Source organism: Macaca thibetana, chromosome 6, assembly GCF_024542745.1.
Source record: "Macaca thibetana thibetana isolate TM-01 chromosome 6, ASM2454274v1, whole genome shotgun sequence".
Lineage (NCBI taxonomy): Eukaryota > Metazoa > Chordata > Mammalia > Primates > Cercopithecidae > Macaca > Macaca thibetana.
In genome coordinates, this window is record NC_065583.1 from 69,581,815 (window position 1) to 69,609,148 (window position 27,334).

The window sequence follows — 27,334 nt, forward strand, 5'->3', positions numbered from 1 at the left end:
CTAGCTTTCACCCACCAATTCATGTATATTTTGGCGAGAACCTAAAAGGTGCTACCTGACTTGCACAAAGAACTTTCACTCGAATCTGATGGAAGCAATCAGTTCTGTATTGTGGAATTTCCCCTCTGAGGTTTCTAGCAGGACAGTGAGACTCATTATGTGTCTTGGGGGAAGAAAAGGAGCCCACTCTTCAGCTCCATAAGGGCCCTACAATTGTCCAAATAAATTGGGTACGATTGCTTTTCTTCCCTATTTCACCTTTACAGCTACCTTTTCCCATTTACATTTGAATCTGTTTGTATAAAAATTCTGGAAGCATAGTTGTTACTTTTAGGGAGGGGTAATAGGAGCCTTGGGTAGGACGTCAGGGAGACATGTAATTTGTTAGTATTCTTGTATAATATTTGAAATTTTCCATTTGCATGTATTACTTTATTTTTAAAAAGGTGAAATTTACCTGTATTTAAAAAATTGCTGGATGTGGGCATAACAGGTAGCCTTAATAGATGAAAGTGGTAAGAGAAGGAGGTACTATGAAGTTCATTTTAGGTCTTTATGTATACCACTATGTATACTTACGAAGTACAACTATGTACACTTATGTAGTGGTATACATATTGTCCCCAGCAGGGCTCAAACCTAAAGTTAGCTTTATTTAGTCAATGCTTATGAATATTTCTCAAAGAATGCATATATAGCTGCCTTGCCTATTCACACGAGCGTCAGCTTGAACACTGATAAAACTACGTAACACGGGTCTGTGAAGTTTATCCATTGAGAATTAATAGCTCAGTAAATGTTATACTGGTTATGTCCATCCCAGTATTTGTTAGGACCATGGCTGCTGGGCCCTAGATAACCATTTGCAGTATGACAAATGTCTGCCTCCACCTGTCCGTAGTGGACTGAGCTAGACTAAGGCAAGTAGCAGTAGGAGCTGATGGTGCAGTTGAGGAGAAGATAAAATTATACATGCAGAAATGTCATGGGAAAGAATAGGAGCTGTGGGGGGTTATGAACAAATAGAAGTTATAAAGAAGAAAGAGGCCGGGCAAGGTGGCTCACGCCTGTAATCCCAGCACTTTGGGAGACCAAGGCGGGCGAAACACGAGGTCGGGAGATCGAGACCATCCTGGCTAACACGGTGAAACCCCGTCTCTACTAAAAAATACAAAAAATTAGCCAGGCGTGGCAGCGGGCACCTGTAGCCACAGCTACTCGGGAGACTGAGGCAGGAGAATGGCGTCAACCCGGGAGGCCGAGCTTGCAGTGAGCCGAGATCGTGCCACTGCTTTCCAGCCTGGGCAACAGAGCAAGACTCTGTCTTCAAAAAAAAAAAAAAGAAAGAAGCAGTAAGTAAGTAGAGGTATTAAGGTAGAAAATGCTATGAAGTAGATGTTGAGGAAACAGCTGCTTATTGTAGGAGAATTGAGAAGCTATACCAACAGAAACAGAAATGTAGAGAGTAATTGATAATATATCCTTTAATAGTATGGCCATTAAAGAGAAGATGCGGAAATTTTGCTGTTGAAGTCCCCAGTGCAACTTTTGTATTTGTGGAGTTTGTTTTTTTCTGTTCTTGGATTCCTAGGAAGTCTCTGTTTTTTGTTTCTTTTTATAGTTATCCCTGTTACCTTGACTTAGCCTGAGTAAGTCTGTGTTCTTTTTTTTCCAAAAACCTAATTCAGACCAAGTGAAAATTCCTGCTCTAGACCTCGGTCATATTCTCCCAAATAGAAGATCTCTTTAGCTAGGGAGGCTAGGTTGGCATGATTCTTAATGGCTATGTCATGAATCTTAAGTTTCATGTTAATAGGGAATTTACAAAACTCCAAAGAATGTTTCAAGATCTACAAGTAAAAAAGTGCAAATGATATGCACATACTGAATATAAAAGAGAGAGGAATGTGTATGTGAGAGGGAGGGGTAGCTGAGTAGAGGAGAAGAGAAAAATTGTGAAATAGATTTCCTCTGTTCATTTCTCTTGCTACCCTCTCCAGGCACACATCTTACATCCCATTTCTACAAGTCTTGGCTTCCCCAACCAATTTTACTTGAATTGCCATTGTTATAACCCATTTTTCTGCTTCCACACTTTATATTATTCTAGGGTTGAGATACCTACAGAGACCTGAAAGATAATACAAACTAATGAAGTAGTAGGGGATAGGCTTTTTTGCTTGTTGAACATACGGGATATTTCTTAGTTCCAAAAAAGGTATGTTCTGTTTAATCAAGGCAGGTTAACTGCGGTAACAAACTACCCTCACATCTGAGTGGCTTAACACAATATATTCCTCATCCATGTTACAGAACAGAGTAGATTTAGGGGCTGTGATCCATGCTGTCATCCAGGGATCCAGCTTACTTCCAGTTTGTAGCTCTGTGACTCCCTAATCCTCCACAGAATCTTTTGCATTTGGGTAGAGGAAAACTTATGAAGAAGGTACATCCATTTTTAATCTTTTCAACCTATGTGATCCTGTCACTTGATCACATTCTGTTGGTCTAGATCCCAAAGGGCTGAGAAACGTAGAACCCATGAAGAAGAAAAGGATACAGATGCTGGTGAACACCAGAAATCTCTACCATATGTGGTCCTCTGAATTAACAGGGAGGTGGCAGACACTTCTCTTTGCTTACTCAAGAGGAAACAAAAGCTTCTAAAGAGCAAGAGCCCTTCCTCTTCTTTAATGTTGCTGGATCCTAGAACCTGCCTGCCACAACTGAGACCATAAAAATGCCAGACACGTTTCTTTCCTAGAATCCCTTTCAGTTAGAGACAGCCCTAAAACACACTTCCAGTGAGACATAGGGAAAATATGACTGATCTCTTGTCTGATATAATGAAAAAAGTTCAAAAGCAGTGGTATTTTCCTGTTCCTTCCTTCTTTCCTCAGTTTGGTTGCAGTTGAGGGAGTGCAGCTGCCTTGCAATCATGGGGCAACAAGCTGGAGGATGAAGCCAATGTGTACAAGAGTGTAGGGTGAAAGAAACAGCCTGGGTCCTCAATAACATTATTGAGCTACTGAACAAATCATAGGCCTATTCAGCTTTGGGCTTTCCTATTCTGGGAGAAAAAAAAAAAATTAAAACAACCCTTTTATGTAGGCTTCTCTCTGGGTATTCCGCTAGTTGCATTTCTAAACATCCTAACTGGTACACTCAGAGCAGGTTCAGTGGAGTGGTGAAGATGGGAAGTGATGGCTATCATTGGAGACTGATTAAACTGAATTCAAAGGAGAGAAACAATGGCCATAAGATGGCTAGCTGTGATGGGAGGTAGGGAAAAAGGAGATTCAGCTTAGAACTTTTTTCTATAAGACAGTGTATGTGGGGATTAAGGGTATAGACTCTGGATTCAGAAAAACAGTGGCTTGGATTCTAATTTTGTCATTTGTTAGTTATGAACAAATTGCTTACTCTCACTTAGGCTCTTCTTCCTTGTGTGTAAAATGAGGAATAAAGCAGAGCGTATCAAAGAATTGTTGCAAGGGTTAAGTAAAGTCACATATGCTAAGCTCTTAGCACAGTGTCTAGCAAGTGTTTAGTACATGTTAGCTATGATTTAGGTCATCACTGATCTTTAGCCTTTTATATCTGCTAATCCATATCTCCCCCTGGATTGCCCCATACATACCTTGAACTCCTAGTGTCTGCCCTTTCCCTCCCTCCAACCATATGCTCTTCATTTCTGCTAATTAGGCCAATGTCTTGGGTGTAACAGAAAGACATGTGGTGTGCTATATGAAACTAGATGTTGGGGCTTGGGCAGATTTGATTCATGGAGCATGCTATGAGCTGTCTGGTTATCCAAGGAGCCCAGTAAAAGCTGATCTCATCCTACTGATTGAGTTTGCTGACACTCTCATCATTTCCTTGTACAGTTTTTATGGTTCAGAATGACTGTTGCCAGCATCTAGAAGGAATTACTTTTCCAGGCAGTGCAATCATGCTGTTTATCCAAAGAAACACTGGACAATCAGAATGGGCTGCAGACCTGTGTCCTGAGCTATCTGGCCAACTCCCGGCAAGAAGCTTTGTCCTTTAAAGACTGAACTTTATCCTCAAGCAGTAACAGAACTGGAATGAAAGGAGTTTGGAATTATTCAGCTTTGGTATGTGAAGAATAACTTACTGTGTGTGCATATGAGGGGACATTTTTAAAGGAAGGAAACAATTATAGGATGTTTGTCTCTGCCTCACTGACCTCCCATTTTAACCTTGTTCATTTTGCTTGAAGGATGTTTTGACTCTGTTTACGAATACAAATATTTTATGTGATTCATTCATTTATTCAGCATTTGCTGATTGCCTTCTCTGGCCTCAGCACCATTGAAGGTACTGGGATACAGTGCCACGTGAGTCAGAGGAGGTTCCTGCTTCCAAGGAGGCTGAGTCTCAGCTTTTGGGGTACATGGTGTAGCGGACCTGGGTTGAAGGGATTGAATATGGCAAAGAGGAATGTTCCAGGAAACAAATGTCAAAATTGTTCCAAGGGGAGTGTTGACTGTAGAACCTATATCCCTTAAAATGTCAGAGATGCCATAGAACAAATATTCGTTTTTCTATCATGCTTCTACCTATAGTTTTTCTTATAGCCTTGAAATATGCAGAGCTCCTATTTAAGTCAAAAGCTATTGTATAATCTTTTTTGAATGAAGGCAGTAATTAGTCCTTATAATATGGTTTATTATAAGAAACTGGTAAAATCTTAGATCTCAAAACATAATATGCACAATAAAATCCTGATATAACATAATTAATCTATACTTTGGGGGTTAGCTCAGTTTCCTTCAATTATCATTATAAAAAGATTTCACTCTAACTAGAAGAAAGAGCAGATTAACTTGTAAATGAATTATATATGCTGGTTTAGTTAAACAAAGAAAAACAAACAGTAGGAAGAAATGTGGATATAGTGAGACATTGACAAAGAATACAAAGCATCAGTGAGTCTTTAAGATAAATCTACTTCAGCATTTTGTTATAATAATTGCAGGTGAAATTAACTATTTTGGAGGAAGAATAAAAAGAATGAATCAATTCTATTTCAGGTTGGCACTTTGATGTGAGGTTTTAAGCATTTGTAATTTCAAGTTGAGTAGGTTAAGAAATGGAAAATATGGCATTTGAAAATTTTAATGAGTATCTATGTTTATGGATACTGTTTTTCTATGTAATATGTATGCATTTTTAGTATAACCATTTTCTTTCTCAAACACCTTTTTTAGAACCACACCCCTTTCTAAAGTACCTTATATCCCTTGAGTTAATCTCTGGGCTTCTCAAAAGAGTCTTCATGTAAATAAACTGATCATATACCCTGGCCAGTCAGTGTCCTTCTCATTTTAGAAATGAGAACAATGCCCATTCTCCTCCTCTCTGAATTGCTGGAGCTGTGAGTTGCGGCACTCAGGAAGGTTAGTGCTCACGTTTTCTACCATGTGTCTCGTCTGCAGAGCCAAAGAGAAGATGAAACACGAACCCAGAGGAGCAGGATGACAGACAGTGAGAGTCCCTGGTTCCAAATGTTTCCAGGTTCACTGCCAGATTTCTGTTCCGAATTGTGTAAGACAAACTGCTATCCTGATTTGCTCGTTTTTGTTAAGCTAGTTCAAGTTGGGTTTCCATCACATGCAACCAAGTGATTCCTGACTGGTGCAGTCATTCCCACCACTGCCCCGTAAAAGCTTTTCCATTAATTCAGGCTTTTCAGCCTCTTTCCTGAACCCCATTTGTGTGCCTTCCTCTGCATCTCTGCATTGTAACTGCCATCGCTCCATGCCCTGTGGAAGTGCAATCCTTACTTAGCATCCATCCCAAGTCCCTCTACAATTGTACACCTCTCCCCAACCACTTGAACCCTCAGCATTCCCTCCAACCTTGGAACTCATGTGGTCTTTGTTCTCAGTATGTGATCACTGGCTCTTGCCTTTTCTTCAAACTTCTTGAGTACTGAGACACTATGTCTTACCTTTCTGTCTCTCCAGTGCCTAAAACATTGTAGCTACTCAGTTTTGATAAATATGATGTTGCCAACTATCATTTTGTAGGTATGTAAGAATCTTGAAAGTACAATGGAAAATGAACTTAAATATAATAATTCATTTTAGCTGAGTAATAATTTTAGGATTAGGTTAAATCGAACAGCAGTAGTTCTTATAGTGATTAGCTTTATAAGAAGATGCTACTGTATTGTATATGTACACCCTGTTTTTCAAAGAGGATGTATATTGGAACATAGGATTGCTAACTTAATTAATGTCATACAAGGTTGTTAGAGCACAGCTGTCAAGACCAAGGATTCCTGGTATTTTATGTTGATGTTGAATACCTTTTCGATTTTCTTCAAGTGACTTGAAATTATGTCATGCTCCTGGCCCAGTCATCTTCTAGGCAGGTCAATTGTCCCATGCTACCGATATATTTATGATGCCATTCTAATGTCACTGTGCTTCCACCAATCCCTGAAAGAAATCGTCTTTTGAGCTTTATCCGTTTCCATATCTATTTCTTTGAGGGTAACTCCAGCTGCCTTACAACTTAAATAAATAATACACCATGATATTTTCCTTGCATTCTTGGATGCAAGCCCACCTCTGTTACTTACAAACATTTTGTTAGCTGTTAGCTGTTAAAGTGCTTGACCAGACCCAAAATAATTGGCAGAAATAAAGACTGAGGAACGTGGACACCATATAGAACACACTCACTGTAGAAAGGCAAAACACAGTCACTGTAGGAAGGCAAAACAAGAGGGAACTCAGCAGTGAGCGTTTTTTAGCCTGTGTATAAACTCTTGCAGTTGAGTGCTTATTGTAGCAGTCAGAGCACAGAGAAAATGTTCAGTATTGGAGAAATGAAATAGAATGTATATGTATATTGATATATGTGTACATATTTTGGGGAAATATTTCCAAAACAAAATGCTTTACAACAAATTAGGGGTAGATAAGACAGCATTAAACCAGGTAACTTGGATAGAAAAAGAAGTTAACTGTAAATATATATTCAGTGTTTCTAAATATGCCTTCTTTGCTGAACACAAATGGACTCAAAACGTAGTACTTCGATTTAGGCTTGTGAACAGAAATTGAAGGAGAGAGATCCTTAAATATAAAAAACTAGATCACAAAAATAACAGACCATAAGTCAGAATACCAAGGTAGTTATAAGCTTGTGCTGGAATGATGATGATTCTAGTTAGCAAAAACAGCAAGGTAGAGAGAGACTCTATGATAAGCAGAATACAGGAACACAGAAATTTCAGAAAAGTTTGGGTCACAGGGCTTGGCAGGCTGGTAAGGGTCACCAGACTAAATATCATTTTCTCAGGATGCAAGGATTTTGGCTGGAAAGTAAACTCTGTTCTGGTGAAAGTTCTGACAGGCCTCCATTCTGGTCAAATGACTGGCATCTGTATTGTTTAAAAATAGTTTTGTATGGTTCAGGAAACGTGGGAGAAATACTTTTTCCTCCAAAAACTTAATACCTGCAAGTGTTGTGTGTGGATAAGAGATAGCTCGGCATCACAGATCCACTGGGTTTCATCTTAATAAGAAAAATAAATGACAACCTTTTTTTTTTTTTTTTTTTTTAAAGGAGGTAGCAAATTTGCTATGCAGGGAAAATTATAAATTAAGACTTCAGCTTCTGGCACTGCAAGATCAGAAGAAATGCTGAGGGCTATATTTTTGAGAAATGAGTACAGTAAAATACAGAGGAAAGAAGTCCCTCTTCCTATTGTGCTCCTAAGATGACAGTATAAATGGTCACATCTACTTAATTCCCAGGAACTGCATCACTTTTCTTTCCAGCAGGGCCAGTTTCATGGGTGCACAGCCTGGTGCAGCTACACACAACCCTTCTCTCAGAAAGGGCCCCGCACTTGGTTTAGTGCTCTCCTGTTGCCCTCTTGAATTCTTCATAATTTTAGTTTTGTGCTTATGGAATAAGGAACATCTGCATGAGCAGAGGAGCCCCTGCAGGTGTGGCCCCCTTGGGTTCAAGCTGGCAGGTACCCTAGCAGCAGGCAGTGGTACACAACAAGCATCTGATCTGGCAAGCACATGCCTTAGGCAGTCTGGGATCCCTTGGCTCCCCTGGTGGGGTGGGCTGCAGCTGGGGCTCAAGACTGGGGTCTAGATTGGTGGTGATGATAGCAGTAGCCCTGGCCCTGAAAAAGAGGTGGGTATGGCATGGGGGCAGCACTGGGACCCAGACTGTGACTCTAGTTTGCAGTCCATCTTGGGAGCCCATCCCTTTGACTTGTGCACAAATATTAATTCTCTGCATCGAGCTCTGATATAGAAACTGCTGCCACTAAGGCGGTAAATGTTGTCAGTAAATAATTAAAAAATAAAATCATATGAATGGACATTGCAATTAAAGCAGATCAGGGAACCATTATGATTCTTCAAAGAGTTTAGAATCTTTGGGTTTGAAAACCGCTGCAGTACTGAAAAACAAATATCCACAGACTTAGAAATATGATAGTTCTATTTTTAATTTTAATTTTTAACTCTTTGAGGGCCTGTGTACTGTTTTTCATAATGGCTGTACCAGCCACATTCAACATCAACAGTATTCAGTGGTTCCCTTTATACTACGTTCTCATCTGTACTTGTTATTTTTTTCCTCTTCTATTCAAACCATTCTAACAGGTATGAGGTCATATCTCATTGTAGTTTTAATTTGCTATTCCCTGATGATCAGTGATGCTGATCATTTTTTATATGCCTGCTGGCTATTTGTGTGTCCTCTTTTGAGAAGTGTCTATTCAGGACCTTTGCTCATTTTTAAATAGCATTATTTGTTTTCTCGCTATTTGAGTTTTTAATACATTTTTGATATTTAACCCCTTATCAGATGTATGGTTTGCAAATGTTTTCTCCCATTCCATAGGCTGTCTCTTTATTCTGTTGATTATTTCCTTTTTTGTGCAGAAATTTTTATTTTGATATACTCCTGTTTGTCTATTTTTGCTTTGGTTGCCTGTGCTTTTGGGGTCACATTAAAAAAATCATTGTCCAGTCCAATGTCAAGGAGCTTTTCCTTAATATCATTTTTTTTCCAGTAGTTTTACAGTTTTAGATCTTAAATGTAAGTCTTTAATCCATTTGAGTTGACTTTTGTCTATGATGTGAAATAAGGGTCTAATTTCATTCTTCTACAGGTGGATATCCAGTTTTCCCAACACTGTTTATTGAAGAGGCTGTTCTTTCCCCATTGTGCATTCTTGAAATGTTTGTCAAAAACAATTGACCATAAATGCATAGATTTATTTCTGGGTTCTCTATTCTGTTCCATTGGTCTATATGTCTGTTTTTATGCCAGAACCATGCTGAATTTGTTTACTGTAGCTTTGTAGTATGTTTGAAGTCAGGTAGTGTGATGCCTCCAGCTTCATAGTGTTATTTTTGTTTGGTTGGTATTTTTGTTTTTTGCTACAGATTGATGGGCTACTCAAGGTCTTCTGTGGTTTCATACGAATTTTGGAATTGTTTTCTCTATTTCTGTGAAAAAATGTAATTGAAACTTTGATAGGCATTACATTGAATCTGTAGGTCACTTTCGGGAATATGGATGGGGAGACATCTTTACCCTAATCAGTCATTAATGTAAAGAAGCAGATCATCAACAAATTGTATTAGGTCTGATGAGAAAAATACTACAGTGTACATCTCTCCTCGTGCCAATTTTGAATCCTTTGGAGATTGTTTCTCAAAGCATAATCTATTGACTGCCTGTGTAAATAAGTAAATAATATATACCCAGACTGGGGGAAGGGAAACTTGTTAAAAATGGTTTCTCCCTCTCACGGCAACATCACATCAGAACACCTAAGGATGCTGTCTTGGAATTCATATTTCTAACAAGCTCCCTAGGTAATTCTGATGAACACTAAATTTGGAAACTACTGTCTCAAGAGAAAGGAAAGACAGAAAAGTGAAGTTATGAGAGCTCTGGTCAGCAAGATTTCTTTTTTCTTTTTTGGTGGGGGAGCGGGGGATGGAGTCTTGCTTTGTCAACCAGGCTGGAGTGCAGTGGCATGATTTAGACTCACTGCAACCTCTGCCTCCTGGGTTCAAGTGATTCTCCTGCCTCAGCCACCAGAGTTGCTAGGATTACAGGTGCATGCCACCATGCCCAACTACTTTTTGTATTTTTAGTAGAGATGGGGTTTCGCCATGTTGTCCAGGCTGGTCTAAAACTCCTGACCTCAGGTGATTCACTTGCCTCAGCCTCCCAAAGTGCTGGGATTACAGGCAGGAGCCACCACGCCCGACCCAGTAAGACTTTTTGCCATATCTAGTGCTTGAAGGAAATATATGACGAGGTGGTGGGGAATGGGAAACATCCACATTAGAGGCCTGGAAGTCCTTAGGAGCTTGAGACAGTGAATGTGTCCATGAATCACTGATACAAAGCCAGCACAGGTAAGTCCTGTAGGAACGCTGACCAAATGCCTGTAATATTGTGGAAGAGCAAAAACACTCAGACCAATGCCATCATTTTGACAGCGATGTGAGAAGAGACTCATGTATATAGGCAGATAGATATATTTATTTTACTAGTTGTCTTAGACACAAAATAATTTCAAAAAATGTTAGAACCACAAATTGTAGTTCTCGGTACCAGATTTATTATACAATTGATTGTTAGGCTTTTACTTAATTATAGTCGAAAAATTACTCCTGGAAAATGCCTAGCAAATCTATGTTGTACACAACTTAGAAAAGAGATCTTACAGAGTATTTAGGAAAAGGAAATGTTTTTAAGTTTTTACAAAGCATAAAATGGAAAGATAATTTTCCCTATAATTATATTACTAGATTTTGTACCAAATGAGTGTGGAAGTACAGTTCAGCATGTCTAATAGAACTGTTCAGAGACAGCAGGAATTTTGCTCCATAATTCTTGAGAATGGAGCAACTTTCCTTCACTACTCCCCACCCTTCTCAATCCACTAGTACCACAGTTTTACCCAGTGACCCTCAGCTTTCTGGGATGCTCAACTTGTAGAATCTCAAGGTTTAAAATACCAAGTTATTTATTCTAATCTCCTCTCTAGGACTTAAGTCCAACCTACAGTTTATGTAAAACTGCTCCATTCTGGTAATGGAGACCTTATTCTCTCCATGGCAGTTCTCATTGCTAGAAAGAAAACCCAAATTTATCTCCTCTTTTATTTTACCTATTGTACATTGAACTTTTGAGGGCTGCTTCAACATGATACCTTTTAAAAATATTTAAAGAGAACAATCAATCTACCTTTTCTCAGGCTAACCATCACCAATTCCTTTCTCATTTAGGTTATAGAAGACAGGGGAACATTTATCTTCTTTATTATGGCTACTGTATGTCTATTAATACAACCCAAGATTATATTAGCTTCTTTTCTGGTGAGAGTCACACTCGGGTTAAGCTTGCAAGTGTATGAAATCTTTATGCCTTTCCCACAAATGGTTCTGTGATGTCATTGTCTCCCTGCCTTTGTTGGGTTTTATCTGCTTTTGTTCAGTGTCCTGGTCATATAGCTTTTTGTTTCTGCCATTCAATGTATTTGCTTTCTCTCTCAGCATCATGAAATCTGTAAATGTGATGAACACAAGTTCAATATTTTTAACCACGACATTGAGCAGGCAACATTCTGTGTTCCACCATTAGAAACATCTCTTTAGGCTGGCAATCTTCCATTAATCGGTATTTGATCATCATCTAGTTATAGATCCTTCTAAATGTCCTGATATCTGGATCATATTTCCCTAACTTGACCATAAAGATTTTCAAATTCCTTTATACTCTCTGAATGCACCGTATCTGTAACATTTTCCTAAGGCAGTTCTTCAACTCTACCTAAAAAGGAACAAAGTTTGACCTATTTTACATCAAAATCTTTACTTATCCTTCTGAGTGAGGCAGTGGGTTGAGTGATGATGAGCAGGTTGTGAAGGGCCTTGAAAACCATGCTGAGGGGTCATGACTTTGTTTTGTAGACAATAGGAGGACTTCTGCAGCTGAACAGTGAAGCAATATAATTGCATCCAAGTGTGATATGTAGTACTGCCCAGATGCTGAAAGAAGCTGGAATCCTGAAGTTCTGAGAAACTGAAGCTGGAAGTAGTGGGGCTAGGGCATGCATCACACATAACACATTAAGGAGGGAATTCTGCAGCAAAGGTCGTCAGTTTTTGGCCAGAGGACATTTTCCTAACTGAAATAATGGTGTTGAGACATTCCTGAAGCTCTTTCAAAATCGGATTGGCGACATGACTTCCTCCTTATGCAGAGCCAAAAATCTTACCCTTTGCAACTGCCTCCTATTTGTCCTGGTTCTCCCCTAGTAAGCAACTTTGAAAGCTTATCTAATCATCTTTCTGTATAACAACTTCTTAAATATTTTAAAACAGTGCTCATTTTTCTTTTATTCAAACTAAACATGTCCAATTTCTGTACTAGAAATGTTATTGACGTAGCATTATCTGAAATAGGGGAGTAATTTTCTTATGCAGTAGGTTTCACTGGAAAATGTAAATCCAATTTTCATAGCTTATCTTTTCTTGTACCAGTAGCGTTTAATATGTAAAGAATGTTTTTTAAACCGGAAGTACCCTTTTTTAAGATTTAAAAAACCAGATTTTTAAAAAGGCATGAATGATATCTCCCTAATTTACTTCGTTTCTAAAGCAAGATTTTCATTAAAAAAACTACACTAATTAGACCTTTTAGAAAATAAGAAAGTATAATTAATTGAGATGTTTTGCTTGAAAAGCCTTTTTGTTTGTCTTTAATGTTGAAAATAGTTTACTGACATAGGGAATGAAAAGAAGCCTAGTTAAATTCCTTTAACTTATTAAATTTGTATTAGAGTGGTGCAAAAGTAATTGCACCAACCTAACAGGAGTTTCTGCTGTTGTTCTGCTCATCCATGGTAGAAGCAATGTAAAAAATTTTTTACTTTTCATGAATTATTCTTTACCAAACAGCAAGAAACAACCAGGAGACAGGTTGAACTACGTGAAGGGAAAGAGGGAAGATATTTTTCTTTTTTTTTTTTTAATTGAAAAGTAAACTTTAATGTTGTAAATTCAAACTTGGGGAAGACAGAAAAGATCACACACTTTGAAGGTTGCACAGTGGCCAGGCAGAGGCACTCCTCACATCCCAGACAGGGCGGGGACTGGGCAGAGGCACTCCTCCCAGAACTGCAGGAAGATCTTCTAATGCCTTGGCTGAAGCAAAAAAGCTATGGTGATTGAAGGTAAAATCATCAAAGTGAAAAATCAGTCTTGGACTAGCTTGGTGTCAGGATGAGGACTTTAGCTTAGCCATGGTAGACAAAATGGAAGCCACTGCAATTCTTTAGGTGAGAGGGAATGAATTACAATGTCTGAAAAAAATTAATCAGGCGGCTGTGTGCTATGAAGCCAGGAGATCAGTTGGAAGCTTGCAATAAACTAGAAATGAGTTTTTGCATTTTGATTATGGCAAAGGCAATGACAAAGAAAAAATATAAAGAAAGAATTTGTTGGACAAAGGAGAGAGAAGTTATTGTATGTATGTTAATGGTGTATGATGGGCTCATGCACTGAAGTTGTTGAGCTCCATCCACTAGGTCAGGGTTTCTCAATCTAGCACTGTTGGCATTTTGGGCTGGATAAGTCTTTATTGTAGGGGGCTGTCCGATGCATTGTAGGGTATTTAGTAGCAGCCTTGATCTCTACCCAATAGATGACAAAAGTTCATCAAATTGGCATTTTGTTTGACAATAGTACAAATAAAAATGTCTTTAGACATGGCCAGATGTCTCTTGGGGGTAAAATTTCTCTTTGTTGAGAAGCACTGGCCTAGACCCTTCCTTGGGCACAGCCATCCTTCCATGCCCAAGCCCTGAAGAAGCCGTGCTGGTATTCGGCATTTTCTGTTCATTGAACTACCACAGCTGACTTATGACCTTGGTTCCCTTACATAGTGGACAAAAAACAGATTGGGAAAATGGAGAAAGAGGACAGCAAGCTTTTTAAAGTTTTATTAGTTTTATTACTTGTTTAAAATAACATTAAATAAATGCCTAAGTATCTAAAGTATAAGGAATTTCTTGCCATCATTTTCTGTTTGATAATACCTTCCTTTAAAACCCATGTTTTTTGCTTTAATTCTCCTTTTTTGCTCCTTCTCTCATTCTTGAATCCTGCCTTTTTACTCTGCTTTGATGTTTTTCCTGTCTTATCAAATCTATATATTTGTTACTGCAAATCATTTTTAGATTAGAAGCAGGAGAGGTAGTAATAAATAGCAGCAAGAGGTCTTATTAGTTCTATATCACTTCTCCTTCTGTTAGTAGTTTATCTTCTCAGTTCTACATTTTAAATATCCTAATACCAATAATTTCAAGTATTTATAACCTAATTTTAAAAACAAAGCATAGATTAAAAGCAGATTGATTACAGTGAAGTGTTGAGTTGGAGCCATTATCTTATATACCTTTTAATTTCATTTTAATCAATAGATATTCTCCAGGGAACTATAACTTTCTGGTCTTTCACCATCTGTATTAATCTCTTGATAATGGCTAATTTCTTAAAGACAAATTCCTGCTGAAATGAAATTAAGATTAATTCCATGTTCTTCCCTACTCAGCTTTTAATGATCTTCTTTTCTCTTTGATAAGCTTTTTCTGAGAGATCTGAATCTTTACTATTTCTTGCCCTATTCAGGGACACAAAGTTCTGCTAGATTATAATATAACTTGCCCTGATACAGCATTTCTGGGTGTGACCACTGACCGTCATCTGTGGATCTTAGAGGGAGGCCATTCACATCACGGTTGCAGCCTGTTAACCTGGGGGCTTCGACCTGTGCTATCATTTCCTCAACTGCACATCTTCCTCATTTACTGAACTTTGATTTTTTTAAAGAATGACTGGTCCTACTTAGGAGACATATCAAGCACTTGCAATATTTGAGCTTTATTTGAATCTCAATGCAAACAAAATATTTAAATACACACACACTTATGAGATATTGGAGAAATTTGAACATTGACAGTATATTTGCTGATATTAGAGAACTGTTATTTTTAAAAGATATCTTGACTGTGTTGTGGTTTGGTTTTAAAAAGAGTCCTTTTAAGATATATAATGATATGTTTACAGATGAAATGACATTATAGCTGGATATGTTTCAAATGAATCTAGGGGAAGATAGGGGAGATGGGTAGGATATAGACAAAGGGAAATGGGCCATGAGTTAATTGTGGAGCTGGGCGATGGTGAGCTTATGGGATGGGGTTTATTATTTTATTTATTATGCCCTTCTCTCCAATGCGAATATGTTAGAAATTTCATTTTCCTTAATAAAAATACACGCCATATTTAATGACAGCAAAAGTTAAGAGAAATGGGTAAAAGATACAACCTCTTGCCAATAATTTAGGTGCTCAGGGAAGGGGCCTCTCTTCGGGCTCTGAGGATGTGTATTAAATATTTTAATTGGCTTAGATGAATTTTATTTCCCTTTCCAGTGATTCCTTTAGGTAGAGTATGTGATGCAATTCTTGCCTATGAGGTGTGAGAATGTTTGCTGGGGGCTTCAGGGAAAGGTTTTCTTATACCAAAAAAGAAACATCAGAGGAGATGGCCTCTTCTCTCTCTGGGTGTGGTCATGATTGTACATAATATCTGGAGCTGTTGCAGCTATCTCGTGATTATGAGGGGCCTGGCCTGAGAGCAAAGTGAGAGAGACCCTGAGGATGGCAGAGTGGAAGATGGAAATTACCAGGATCGCTGATGACACTGTTGAGCCACTGAAATGAACAATGTTAGATTTTCCTTAAGTCTAGACTTCTTATTACATAGAATAGTAAATGTTCTTATTGTTTAAGTAATTTTAAGTTAGAATTTCATGGTTTCTTTTTGTTTTGTTTTTTGCTGCCAAAGGCATTCTAAGTAGACTATGTGCACCTTCCACAACCTAGAAATTGTAATCTCTACAGGTATACACTCTAAAGAAGCTCTTGTACATGTAACCTGGAAGGCGTGTTTAAGAATGTTCATAATATTTTCTATAATAGAGCCAAACTGGACACAGCCAGTTGTCTATCAACAGTAGAATAGGCTGGGCATGGTAGCTCTCTCCTGTAATCCCAGGACTTTGGGAGGCTGAAGTAGGTGGATCACTTGAGGTCAGGAGTTCCAGACCAGCCTGGCCAACATGGGCAAACCCCACCTCTACTAAATATACAAAAAGTTGTAGCCAGGCATGGTGGCACATACCTGTAATCCTGGCTTCTCAGGTGGCTGAGGCAGGAGGATTGCTTGAACACAGGAGGCGAGGTTGCAGTGAGCCCAGATGGTGCCACTGAACTCCAGCCTGGGTGACAAAGTGAGACTCTGTCTCAAAAAAAACCTCCCCAAAACAGTGGAATAAATGACTAAAATATGGTATATTTACATATATGAAACATGTGGAATATTATACAGCAATGACATGAAGAAATTATAGCTCTACACATCAACTTTCTTAAATCTCAAAATGTTAAATGAAAGATGTCAGATAAAAAGTTTACATATGATTATGTGATTCTATTTAATAAGCAAAAATTTAAAAATACATTCTTGGGGAATAAGTAGTAAAATTGTAAAGCAAGGGAACAGCTATTACATAAATAAGAGAACGATTTCCCCTGGAGGGAAGAAGGAGGTACAGTAAGGACGGGCATGTGAAGGTTTCCCTGGGACTAACAATATTCTCATTCTTTATTTGGCTGGTGATTTCACAAGTGCTTGCATTATTATTATTAACTTTTAAAATGTATATCTGTTTAATTGCTCTTCTATGTGCCCATTGGTATTACTTCAATAGAATTTTTTTTAAAAGTCCTTACCAACATAGGCAGTGTTGAGTGGTAGAAAAAGAACTGGATATGAAGTTAGAAAAAAATGAAAACCAAGATCGCCACTCACATTTTTCTTGTTTTGACCATGGCACTACCAAAGGCTCAGTGTCTGTTCCTGTAAAATGAAGAATTGAACCAACTGAGTCCCTTCTTGCTGTAACTTTCTATTTTTTAATCAGTTATCATTTCATTCTGTCTTTTCTTCTCTTTTGCAAGTTCACAAGCTACTGGTCTTGAGTACAAACTGTGTGAAATTTGTGAAATTGATCACAGAAACTTCTGCAGTAAATACAACCATGAAAACAGCATGGCTAGTAGAAAGCCCTGGAATACATCTCTGGGCAGGGTTTTAGGAAGAAGTTTAGTCTCATTTAATTGACTGTCTCAATTCTCAAATTGCACTATTTCCTCTCATTCTGAACTTAGTTTAAATGGCCAGTTTAAAAATCTCATTTGTGCTCTTGGTGGAATTATATTTTGGTCTAAGGCCTGTAGTTTATGGTCAAGAGAGTTTCTCTGAGATGCTTGATGCGGGAGTTTTTCTTGACCCCATAGTTGGACTTGCGATGGGGGTGCCCCATTTACTTGGCCCACCACACTCAACCTCTTATGTGAGGGAGTGCGTGAGCAAGTGAGTGTGGGATCTGGCTGGCTGCTTTGGGTGCCGGCAGGAGCAGGCTCTGTGCAGGCTCCATGACGTTGCCCAGGTGGGGGTGCCTGTGACCCCTGAAGCCCCAGAGGGTTTCTCTCTCTTAGCTCTGCTGTCTGTGGACAGCCATGTACTATCAGCTCAGTGGGCCCCTTGCCTCATTGCATGGGGTAGCTGCCTCCACCAGCAAGGGCAAATGGCCAGTGTGACAGCCTTTTTTAGGTACCCACACATGTTGAGTCCCAAGCTCTTGTCTGCCGTCCGAGAATGATGAAGTTGCATGGACTCTTGAAGGATGGTGAAAGTAAAGAATTTTATTTAGTGATGGAAGAGGATGTCAGTGGAGAGGGGAGCTAGAGAGGGGATAAGACAGGCAGATAACCTTCCCTTAAGTCTGGCCATCTCTAGCCATCTCTCCTCCAAAGTCCAGCAGTCCCTCTGAAGTCAAGTTATCACTCTCCAGTCAATCCACTTCTTTCTTTCTCTACTGACTGAGTCTTGGGTCTTTATAGGCACAGAATGAGGGGTGGGGCAGGGCACAGGTAAGTTTGGAAAAGGCAACATTGGATTAATAAAAAGACATTATTCAGAAAGAACCAATTGAGAGAGAGTGGGCAAGCAGGGATTGGGCTGCAGGTTTCAAGCTTTTTGGCTCAGGGATATGGTTTTGCTGGGGACCTGCCCCTGTCTGCCTAGGATTTCTCTGCCTCCTGCCTCTATCACCATCATTCTGTCTGAGAAATTAATTGGGTATTTAGAAGCACAGTTTAGGGAAACAACTATTTAAGAAAGGAAACGCTACTTGAACATTTCTTCTGTGATACCGATTTCTCTCCTCTTATAGATAGAATGTGGGGGTTTGGGATTGGAGAATGCGAGGGGTGCTCTTTGTGCTTCAGTTTTTTTATTGCTTTCTGGCTCATTCATCTACATCAGTTATTTTTTTTTAATGATGTAAGTTTAGGATAATCTATTCTTAGCTAAAACTAATGAATTAAAGACGTTTTCTCAGGCAAAATAAGGCATAGGAAGGGAACTATAGGTGATTAAAAACAAAGTGTAGTCATCATTGGTCAAAGCTAGGATAAAAGAGCCATGATACTGGAACTGAACTATTTACAGCACTGAACTATTTAGGCAACCTGAGCTTGGTTCTTGTGGAGGCTGCTAGAGCACGAATCCTGCCTCCTCCTTGGGATTTGTCACTCAACACTTGACTGGAGTCTGAATTGAAAGAAAGCAGGACCTTCATTTTTAAATGATCAGCTCAGTTTTTCTTCCCTTCTTCCAAAGCTTTTAGCTAATTGCTCACTGACACTCTCCCCAATACTTCTGTTATAATTCTACTTGATTTCAAAATCCAGGTAGAATAAAACAAATGACGTGAACTCTCCTGTTAAGTCCTCACCACTCAAAATGGTCACTTCGTGTATTTATGTTGTTGCTTAGCCTCTGAAGGCATTTGTATTTGGAACTCTAGTTCATACAACCAGGAGAGATTAGGGAATCAGTAATATTCAAGTCTTCCTTAAGTGTAGGGTTCACAACAGGAAGACATTATATCCAGGAACTATAGGACCACTTGAAATCCATAAATGTAGAGTACATAAAATCAAGTATTTTTCGTCTTAGAAAAATGGCAAAATTTATAATCCTAAAATACCATATAAAAACCTTTTGAAGTTAAGTGAACAGTAAACAGTCATAAATGAAACTAGAATATTTTCAGAGCATGTTTTTACCATTTAAAGGAAGCCAGGGAGAAAAACAGTCTTACATCAAATGTTATTTTATTTTACTGTCAAATTAAGAAAGCTCTGCTAAGTGGACCACAGATCAGTGGAACATGGCACTTATTGCTTCTTTATGAACAAGAATACAGCATTTTGTGCTGCTTGTTAACACTTATTTTCCTCTTCAGACTTAAATCCACTGGGCACTGGTGGCTGAGTGGGTAAGGTGTACTCTTCTTAAGTGGGTTCAGTTTCTGTCCGGCTTACAAATAATCCATGAGAAGCAAAGTGCTGCAGCTCATGGATCAGTGGACTGAGAGCCAGGGAACCTTGGTTATGGCCTAACTACTTATGTGGCCTTGAAAAGTCTTGTCACCTCTTTGGGCCTCAGTTTCTTCACTTGCAAAGTAGGAAGGGTTAAGATAAATATTATAGACATTGCAAGTGGAAAATAATTTGTCAATGGGCAGAAATCTAAAATATGACCAAGCCAGGACTTTTGCCACACCATGTCAACATTTTATGACTCAATAAATGTTTTTAAAATATTTCATAATGTTGGAAGTTATTTTGGTTCATAGATTGATTTTTTAAAATGACTTTATAGTCTTTACGTAACTGAAGGATCAGTTTTTCATCTTTTACAGCTTTATAAATACCTAACTGCTTAACATTTTTAATGTAAAACTTGCAAGGCATTTAAACTTTTAGACAATATATAGACATCTATTTCTAGACTGTAAACTTAAGTTTAGATACAATGAGAGTGAGTCAGAGTTAAGTGTAAATCCCATGTTAGAATACCAGGCTTGTTCCATTTCTATTTGTCACAACTGCTCCAGTGAGCTAATTCAAGTGGGCTCTAGACCTTTACTCCCCTTTGATTTTCTAAATTCTTGCCTACTCGGATTGCTTAATACAGTACTCATGAACTATTATATTCAAATAGAGATGAAGTTTTTGACCTATCCCCTGGATTGTTTTTCACAGTGATGATGGATTGACAAAAATCCATCTATTTCTATTGGCATGCCCTTGTTAACAATGGCACATATTTTTGCAAGTCCTCTGTGTGGAATTAAATCAAGCTAATTGATCAGTGTGTCTCAACCCCCTTCATATTAATCCATTAAATATGTTAAAGAATGAGTGAGTGATTAATACCACTTTAAAGAATCAATATATGACTTTGACCTACTTAGGACAGCTGAGGTATGGAATAAAGTAGTGAGTCAGGCTTTGGGATGTCGAATATAGTGAGATTTCAGAAAAACAATTGAAGATGCGCACAGATTGTCTGATTTTTAAATTTGCTAGGTGTAAATGTTAAAAATCTCACAGCCAGTGTTAAGAATCACCATAATTTATAATTGAATGAGCTATTTTTGTACTTAAAAAGTTGTTAGGACAATCTCAGAATTTAAAAAATTAAATTAACAAATTTAGTTTTTTGAAAAACTTGACTCTGGTTTCTTCATTTGGGCTAGTAATGAGCATGTCTTAAACTGTCAGCTGTCCATGGACCAATATTTTGGTATGTTCCCACCTCAACTATTTTATTATTTTTATTTCATGAAAAAATCCTGGTTATAATACATATAATACATGTATAATACGTATAATACATGAAGTTGATTTATGAACTTCTTCATGAGCCACAATATACAGCTTGAAAATTAATGCTCTATGGTGTATATACGTCAGTGGAATTGCTGGTTTGTAAGGAATACACATGTTCAGTTTTAATAGAAATGATGCTAAATTGCTTCTTAAAGTGTTCAAATCAGTTAATTTTTTTCAATGTCTTTATGTGCAAATACCATTTTTCATAATTTTTTAACTGTTGATATTTGAAGTCTTAAAAGTTCATGTCAATTTTGACCATAGGTTGAAAATGGTATATTGTTTTAATTTGATTTTCTGAAGTTTTACAAAAATATATATTCTGGATACTAAGTTTTCTTTATATCTAATCTAAATGCTCTCTAATGCTGTGTTTGCCTTTTAATCATGTTTAGACTATCTGTGTTTATCTTAAATTTTAAAGTTAACTAATGTACATATAGAAAGGTGCACACATATGTATACAGTCAGATGAATTTTCAGAAAGTGTAATCACCCAGATCAGAAGAAAGAACATCAACCCCCAGAGGCTGCCTCATACTCCTGTCTAATCACTACTCACCCCTTCCTCAAAGTTAACCACTATTCTGATTTCAAACACCATAGACTAATTTTGCTTGCTTAAACATTTACATAAGTGAACTCATAGAGTAAGTTAGAGTATATTTTGATGTTCAGCCATTGTACATTTTATATAGTCAAATATATTTATCTTTCTTTTGCTTTTTTTGGCAACTTGCTGAAGAAAACCTTTCCCACCCTAACTCATGCTTTTAATAGGTTTGCAGTTTTGATTTCCACATTTAGTTTCCTAACCAATCTAATTCTTTTCTTGTATGAAGTAGAAATATAATATTTTTTCTTTCTGAAAACCAAATGTACTGCATTGAACAGTGTTCTTCCCCAGGGATTTGTGATATACCGTAAGGCTATCTATTGTGTCTCATTACTTTATTTGTACATTCTTGTGAAGGTAGCATGGTTTAAATTATTTTTAATGTCTTGCTGTGTGGTAGAATAGACTTCTAATGTTATCCTTAAAAATATTCTTGATAATCAGGCAGCTTTATAAAGTAAATTTTATAATCAGCTTGTCTGGTTTTTTGAAAATTCTTATAGGAATTTTTGATTGGAATTGCACAAAATCATAAATTATTTAGAGACTTTTTTTAAAATGTTGAATCTTATCCATGAACATGTTCTGTTTTTCTAATTATTTAATTCTTCTTTATGTCTTCAATAGCTTTGTGCATATTTTAGCTAAAAATCTTTTGTGTATTTTATATTAAACTCTATACTTTTGAGTTTTGTTACTATTTTGAATGAAAATTTTTTAATTGGCTATTAAGTATAAAAATAAATATAAATGTTTGAGTGAATATCAATCGTGAGCAAAGCAACTTTGCTGAATTTTCCTCCTAGTTTTAAAATACTGCATTTTGCCTTCCTTGGATTTCTCTATGTGGTAAATTTTATCAACTATGAATTATGACAATTTTGTTTCTTCTTTTCTCATCTTTATGTCTCATTTGTTTTTCTTTTTGCATTCGATGGGATTTATATCCAATTTTTTTTCTGGATAAAGACAATTAGCTTTATTTATGTAAATTAGAAAAATTGTAGTTTTTAATTCATCAAATGTTTTAATTCTTAACAATTTAAGAGTATAGATATAAAACATAAAATAGAATATATCACATTACTCTTTTTTGAGTTAGTGTTTTCTTATTTTTATACATAAATTTTATGATATAATGAAAAATAATATCTCTTATTCTTACTTTCATGGGAATGCTTCTGAAGTTTGTTATTTCATAAGGTGTTTGCTGTTAGCTTTTGAAAGCTCCTCTTCAGGATGTTCTCTTGGTGCTACTTTGCTGGGCTTTTTTCTTTCTTTTAATCATGAATGGGTATTGTTGCATTTTTATCAAGTTTGTCGTTAATCTATTGAGATGATCATTTAAATTTTGACGTAGTCAAATGTATATTTCTTGTACTTTATGCTTTTCTTGTGACTTTTTAAGTGTCTATTTTTCCCTAATGTATTTACATTGATAGGTTTTCTAATGATGAACTATACTTCCAAACTTACTTGGTTATGTCGTATTTTGTACACATACCTTACATATATAAAATTACAGATATATATATATGCCTATATATATACACACACACATACATGAAGTTGGACTTGCTTACCTCATATTTTATTTAAAAATTTTGCATTCATGTTCATAAGTGAAAATGGATTATAAATCCTTTTCTTGGACTCTTTATCTTGGTTTGCTGTAAATACTATATTAACATCATAGATAACACATTTTCTTTTTATTATTTGGAAGAGTTGTTATAAGATAGGGATTATCTATGCCTTCTAGTTCATATAAGATAGGTATTATTTGTGCTTTTAAGTTTTATAAAACTATATGGTTGTGACTCTTTGGGGAGGGGTGGTTTTTAAAACTACTAGCTCAATTTGTTTAATGTTTATTGACTCTCCATTGAGATTTTTAAAACATTTTATAGGTAGGTATGCAAAATTTAACATTTTCTAGAAAACTTCCCATTTTATCAAATTTTAAAATATATTGCCATTAAATAGCCCAAGAGTCTTATTTTATCAAATGACAATTATAACTTATGTTAATTACCATTTTAAATTCCTGATACATTTAATTTGTGTATTCTCTGTCTCTCTCTTCTGCTCTTTCTTTCTTTCTCTTTCTCTCCTTCCTTCCTCCCTCCCTCCCAATTGTTATTTATTAGTAACAGTCTCTTCTTTCGTTTCTGGAAAATTGTAAAATTTCTGTAACTTTAATATTCTGAAATATCACTATACTGTATGTCATTGTACTTAATTGGCATTTTATTTATTGATTTAGAGACATGGTCTCACTGTGTCATTCAGGCTGGAGTGCAGTGGTGCAATCTCTGCTCACTGCAACCTCCATCTCCCAGGTTCAAGTGATTCTCATGCCTCAGCCTCCCAAGTAGCTGGGATTACAGGCATATACCACCATGCCTGGCTGATTTTTCTATTTTTAGTAGAGATGGTGTTTTGCCACATTGGCCAGGCTGATCTCAAACTCCTGGCCTCCAGTAATCCACCTGACTGCATTAGGATTAGTAATCCACCTGACTGGATTAGGTGGCTAATTTGCTTTCCAGGTCCTGTTCTTAAACAGGAAACCCAACGTTTTTGTTTGTTTGTTTGTTTGTTTTTATTTTTGTTTTTTCACTACAGGAATGAGATTTGTAGTTCCAACTCTCATCCCTCATGTTAGTGTTGAAATTCCAAATCTTTTTGCTCTGTCTATTCCCAGGCTCTGCCTCTTATACCGTGGGTTGCTAGACTTTAGCTCAAAATCATGACATTTCTGGTACCTGGATATTTCTCATTATTCTTTTCTTCCAAGCTATGTACATAAAGACAAGTGTAATTTAACAGATTTTATTTAGTATTTCTAGTTATTTGAGTGGAAGTGAGTATTTCAATGGGTACTTAATATGTGATCTTGACTTGAAAATCTCCACCAAGTTCCCCTTACACAGACTCAGAAAGAAATTGCTTACAGGTCTCCGTATAAGGAAAAGTTGTTTTTCTTATCACAAGTCTTAGAACTGAATGTGTGCTTTTTGGTTGGTTGGTTGTTTTTCTGTATTGGCCCCCTGTGTAGTTTATGGCCAAATTTGTTGCTCACATCTAACACCTATAGATACAGGGTCCTGGATGGCCTGCATTTATGTGATTCTTTCACTGACTCACTCAACTATTAATTTTATACTTCTGCATTGTATGAATTTTTGTAAAATTTCTCATTTTTTGGTAGGATGAGGTGGCACATAAGAATAATATTTCTCTTTGAATATATACATACTCTGATAATCCCAGGCATTGAGATGGTACTCAAAAAATGCTGGCTGAGAGAAGGAAACTCTGAGAGCTGGCTCTCACCATAACCTTTTACTTACTCTTCTCTTTTCTGTTTCTCTGTCAGGCAGGCATAGCTTAAGTCTGATAGTAGAAGAGAATATCAATGAATGGAGACACATTCTTCTTTCTAGTGCAAACAAACAAGCCAGGCCCACTAGAAAATTCAGTTAGCCCTCTTCCTCATGCATTTTCATTGGAAAATTAGTTTGTTCTTAGATATTAATTTAACTCCCAGCCTGCTCTTTCTAGCATTCTTCCTTGGCAGCCAGCAATGAGACATGTGCAACAAGGGTTTTATGCCTTTCAGGCTGATCTTCATTGAAAGAGCAGCTTGGAAATTTTTGTTTTTACAAAAAGACTTTTAATAAACTGTTTTAATGTTGACTTCTCAATGAAGTTAGATTCTTAATTTCTTGATGGTAATCGTTTTTGCTTTTAAGTCACTGTCCTCACTGTAGCATGAAGGGAACCTGTCACTCTCTATTTTACATATTTATTACTTCCTGCTTTGTATCTCTGTTCCCTACCCTTCTTTATCCCTTTATTTCTTTCTGCCTTTGACATCAATATTTTTTGAACTTAGGAGAAAAATGTTATTTTCCAGTCTAACAATGGGCACTTTGAAGTAGAGAGAAGTTATCATTTGTTAGTGCAAGTTATTTCAATGATATCAAAATGCATCTATTCGGAGTTCTAAAAAAAGAAATACCACTCTTTGACAATTTTTGGAGCTCAGAAAAAAAAAAAAATCAAACCAAAACATATCACTAGTAAAACCAATGATAACGTTGACAACCTCTGCCAAACCAAGAACATGTGTGCAGTGGAGCATTTCCTTTTCCTATTAACATAATTATTAGCCATTGCCTAGAAATTTCTCTTTTTTTTCTAACCCAAAGCAGTAATCTGCTTCCTTGTAATTTTAATTTATTGATTCCAGCTTTTCCTCTGGATATGGGCATAAAATATAAAAATCCCTCTTTCACCTGACATTTCTAATATCTGAAGATGATCACATGACATCAAATGTGCCACTGCAGAACCTATAGTTTTTCATCTTGGCCATACATAGATAGATAGATATAGGTATAGGTATAGACACATATATAGATAGATCATGAGAGACTTAATCATGTGCTTGTCTGAAAGCTAAATGTCAATTCACTTTACTTCAAGTTAGATTTGCAGAGCCCTAGAACATAAAGTTACAATTCCTTAGCAGGGATATACCTCTCTGGCCCCAATCCATGCTAAACATGCTGATAGTCCTGAGGTACACATGGCGATCCTTTGAGGATATGAGACTGGGATGTGTCATCCCCAGAGGTAATTATTTCAACACACTTCCCTAAATATATCACATATTTCCATATTGTTGTGCCTTTCTTTTTATACATTGGTCCTTCAACCGAGATGATTCTTCTCCCGTTCCACTGTTACCTTTCAACACGCAACTTAAATATCACTTTCTAAGAAATTTTCCTCCTCTTTCCCAAGCAGAGTTCATTGTTCTCTGTTCTACTCTTCCTGGACACTTGGTTCCTATCCTTGTTCTTTCCATTCCATAATGAACATGAGTGTCTGAGGTTTTTGAGGGCAGGGACCCTGTCTTTTTAAAATTTTTTGTATTCTCACTACTTAAACTTACAGAGTTGGCCTGCAGTAAATATTACATGAACTCATCATGCCTGAAGAATGAAAGAATGTTCGGATAAAGTTGGAAAGAAATTTTTGGTAGATGACTAATCTCATAGAAAAAAGAAAGATAATAGAGGAGGAGGTTGCCAGTGATGCAGGAGAAAAGTCTTTGGGAAAAAAAGTTACAGCCTCAGAGGGCTGTAAACCCATGCAGAGAGTGTTCGAAAGGAAATATGTTGAATCAGCCCCAAGGTATCCCAGGCCCACTGCCATGTCTGCTGCAGTGGCCACACAGCACCAGCTTGTGCACTGCCCATCTGGGAAGTTTGTGCTTGACAGGGCTTTGAGCCTATGCCTTCCTAAATCGTTCACCCTGCAAGGTGATGCATTGGTTGAAGGAAAAAAGAAAGAAAATAATTCTGAAGGAAGACAATAACAGCATGAGAGAAGGTTGAAGAAGAGGGCTAGTTAGTAAGATATCTAATCACAAAAAGCCTAATTCCAGCTGCAGTGAACTATAGATTAGACTATCATAACTTGACAGGTGCAAGTGGTAAGACTTAGAGGACATGAGGCAGGGACTCATGTTCTCATGATGCAAATAATGCATGCATGTGGTAAAAACTGTAAAAGCAAGGTATCAAGTAAAAAGTGAAGAGTTCTCCCTTTCTCATTCCCATTCCTACTCTCTTAATTTTTTACATATCTGTTTTGTAAGCTATAATGCAGAGAGATTTCATATATTCACATACTTTCCCCGTTGGTAACATCTTGCATAACTATAGGACAATAACACAATCAAGAAATTGACATGGATACAATCCAACCAGTTTCCCCCTCTTCTTTTTCATCCT

The 27,334-nt window shown here is 37.1% G+C and overlaps 1 protein-coding gene across 1 annotated transcript in view; it reads left to right on the plus strand.

Annotated features, from left to right (window-relative positions):
• Window positions 1-4,073: 4,073 nt before the first annotated feature.
• Window positions 4,074-27,334, plus strand: part of NREP (neuronal regeneration related protein) — a 235,271-nt gene continuing 212,010 nt past the window's right edge. The window contains 3 exon segments of the mRNA XM_050793117.1: window positions 4,074-4,118; window positions 5,463-5,510; window positions 5,512-5,571. Of these exon segments, the coding sequence (XP_050649074.1) occupies window positions 4,089-4,118; window positions 5,463-5,510; window positions 5,512-5,571 (138 nt within the window). The 5' untranslated portion in view covers window positions 4,074-4,088.